Raw genomic sequence first — 1,968 nt, 5'->3', positions numbered from 1 at the left:
CCAAGGGAAGCAGAAAAGGTAAAAGGTGTGGAGCAGCTTCACATTTGCACCACGTGTCAAATGGGGGTGACAGTTACAGCATCTTTGTCATGGGAGTGTTTAGAACAGGGCCAGGCCCAAGGTAAGTGCCCGCTAAGAATTACTGTTACTATTCCTGTATCAAAGGGATTGAGGGTAATCTTGGAAAAAGAGACACCGCCTTGCCTTCTTGGCGCTTAAAAATAGCAGGGAAAGCAGGCAGTAAGCACAATCTCTCAACAACGTATTCACTAAATTCAAGTGTGAGGGGGCTCACAGCGAGAACTGCCGGGGGTCATCAGCATGCTCGAGACCATGGTCCCCGCAAGGATCCGTCAGAACCGCGTTACCCAAGGCAGGAAGTGTTGGGCAAACATCAGGGGGTGTGTCTGCAGCCGATGCCAACTGACAGGGGCTTGACTTCGAGAATACACCAACGGCCCCTTCAACTAAATGACACACACACAAAACCAAACAACCCAGTCGAAAAACCGGCAGAAGTTGTTTCTCAGGGGGAGTCGGCGGGCGCTGTCTCGGCGGTGTCCCCCGTCCGCCTTTCCCAGCATCTCCACGCGGAACCAACCGCCAGAGCCGAGGCGCGGCGTCGAGCCGAACTGGTCTGAGGAGATGGCCGCCGCCGCCAGGCGTTAGCTCACCCGCGCGCGCTCGCGGCCCCGCGCCGACCCCCCCAGAGCCATGAGTTACGGTCGCCCGCCTCCCGACGCGGAGGGCATGACCTCCCTCAAGGTGGACAACCTGGCCTACCGCACCTCGCCCGACACCCTGAGGCGCGTGTTCCAGAGGCACGGGTGCGTCGGCGACGTGTACGTCCCGCGGGAACGTCACACCAAGGAGTCCCGGGGCTTCGCCTTAGACCGCTTCCACGACAGACACGACGCCGAGGACGCCATGGACGCCATGGACGGGGCCGTGCTGGACGGCAGCGATCTCCGAGCGCAGATGGCGCGCTACGCCCCCCCCCCCCCCCAAGACAAGCGCCGCAGCCGCCGCGGACGCCCGCCCCGCCGGCACGCGGGCGGTGGCCACGCACATCGGAGCCGCAGCCGGTCCCGGTCCTGGTCCTGGAGTCGATCCCGCTACAGCCGCTCCAAGTCCCGCTCTGGCACTCGCTCAAGATGGCGATCACCCTCCAAGTTCAGATCCGCGCGATGGTGCAAGTCCAAGTCCTCCTCAGTCTCCAGATCTCGCTCGTGGTCCAGGTCCAGGTCTGGGTCCAGGAGTCCTCCACCCGTGTCCAGGAGGGAATCCAAGTCCAGGTCGCCATCCAAGAGTCGCCCCAAGTCTCCTGAAGAGGAAGGATTGGTGTCCTCTTAAGCAAATGATGTGTTGTCCCCAAGCAACATAAAGGAAGGCTTGGGGGGAAAGGACCAAGTACTCAGTCCGTCGAAGAGTCCTTGGAACAAGCAACTGGCTTTTGAAAAGGTTATTTTGTAACATTTTGTCTAACTTTTTACTTGTTTTAAGCTTTGCCTCAGGTGGCAAGCTCATTTTATGTGCCATTTTGTTGCTGTTATTCAAATTTCTTGTAATTTAGTGAGGTGAACGACTTCAGATTTCATTATTGGCTTGGATATTTGAGGTAAAATTTCCTTTTTGTTTATATAGTGCTGACTTTTTTTTTGTTTGAAATTAAACAGATTGGTAATCTAATTAGTGGCCTCCTGACTTTTAAGGAAACGTGTGCAGCCATTACACACAGCCTAAAGCTGTCAAGAGGTGGACTCAACATTGCCTTCATACCTTAAAATTAAAAACCTACAAAAGTTGGTGTAAATTTGTTTGTATATGTTATTTACCTTCAGGTCTAAATGGCAAACTGAACCCAAATTTGTATAAAGACTGCAGGTGAAAAGAGTTTTTTTTTTTTTTTTTTTCTGAAAGGATTGTTTACCAAACACAATTCTAATCTCTTCTCTTATGTATCTTTGT

The 1,968-nt window shown here is 53.4% G+C and overlaps 1 protein-coding gene across 1 annotated transcript; it reads left to right on the top strand.

Moving 5' to 3' along the window:
- Positions 1-714: 714 nt before the first annotated feature.
- LOC116152339 (serine/arginine-rich splicing factor 2-like) lies at positions 715-1,353 on the top strand. The gene has a single exon (XM_031449406.2). The coding sequence runs from the start codon at positions 715-717 to the stop codon at positions 1,351-1,353; it is 639 nt and encodes a 212-aa protein (XP_031305266.2).
- The last annotated feature ends 615 nt before the right edge of the window (positions 1,354-1,968 follow it).

The sequence above is a fragment of the Camelus dromedarius genome, chromosome 3 (genome assembly GCF_036321535.1).
Source record: "Camelus dromedarius isolate mCamDro1 chromosome 3, mCamDro1.pat, whole genome shotgun sequence".
In the NCBI taxonomy this organism is placed as follows: Eukaryota; Metazoa; Chordata; class Mammalia; order Artiodactyla; family Camelidae; genus Camelus; species Camelus dromedarius.
Note: the sequence above shows the minus strand (reverse complement) of the source record. Positions and strands in the feature narration are given on the sequence as shown.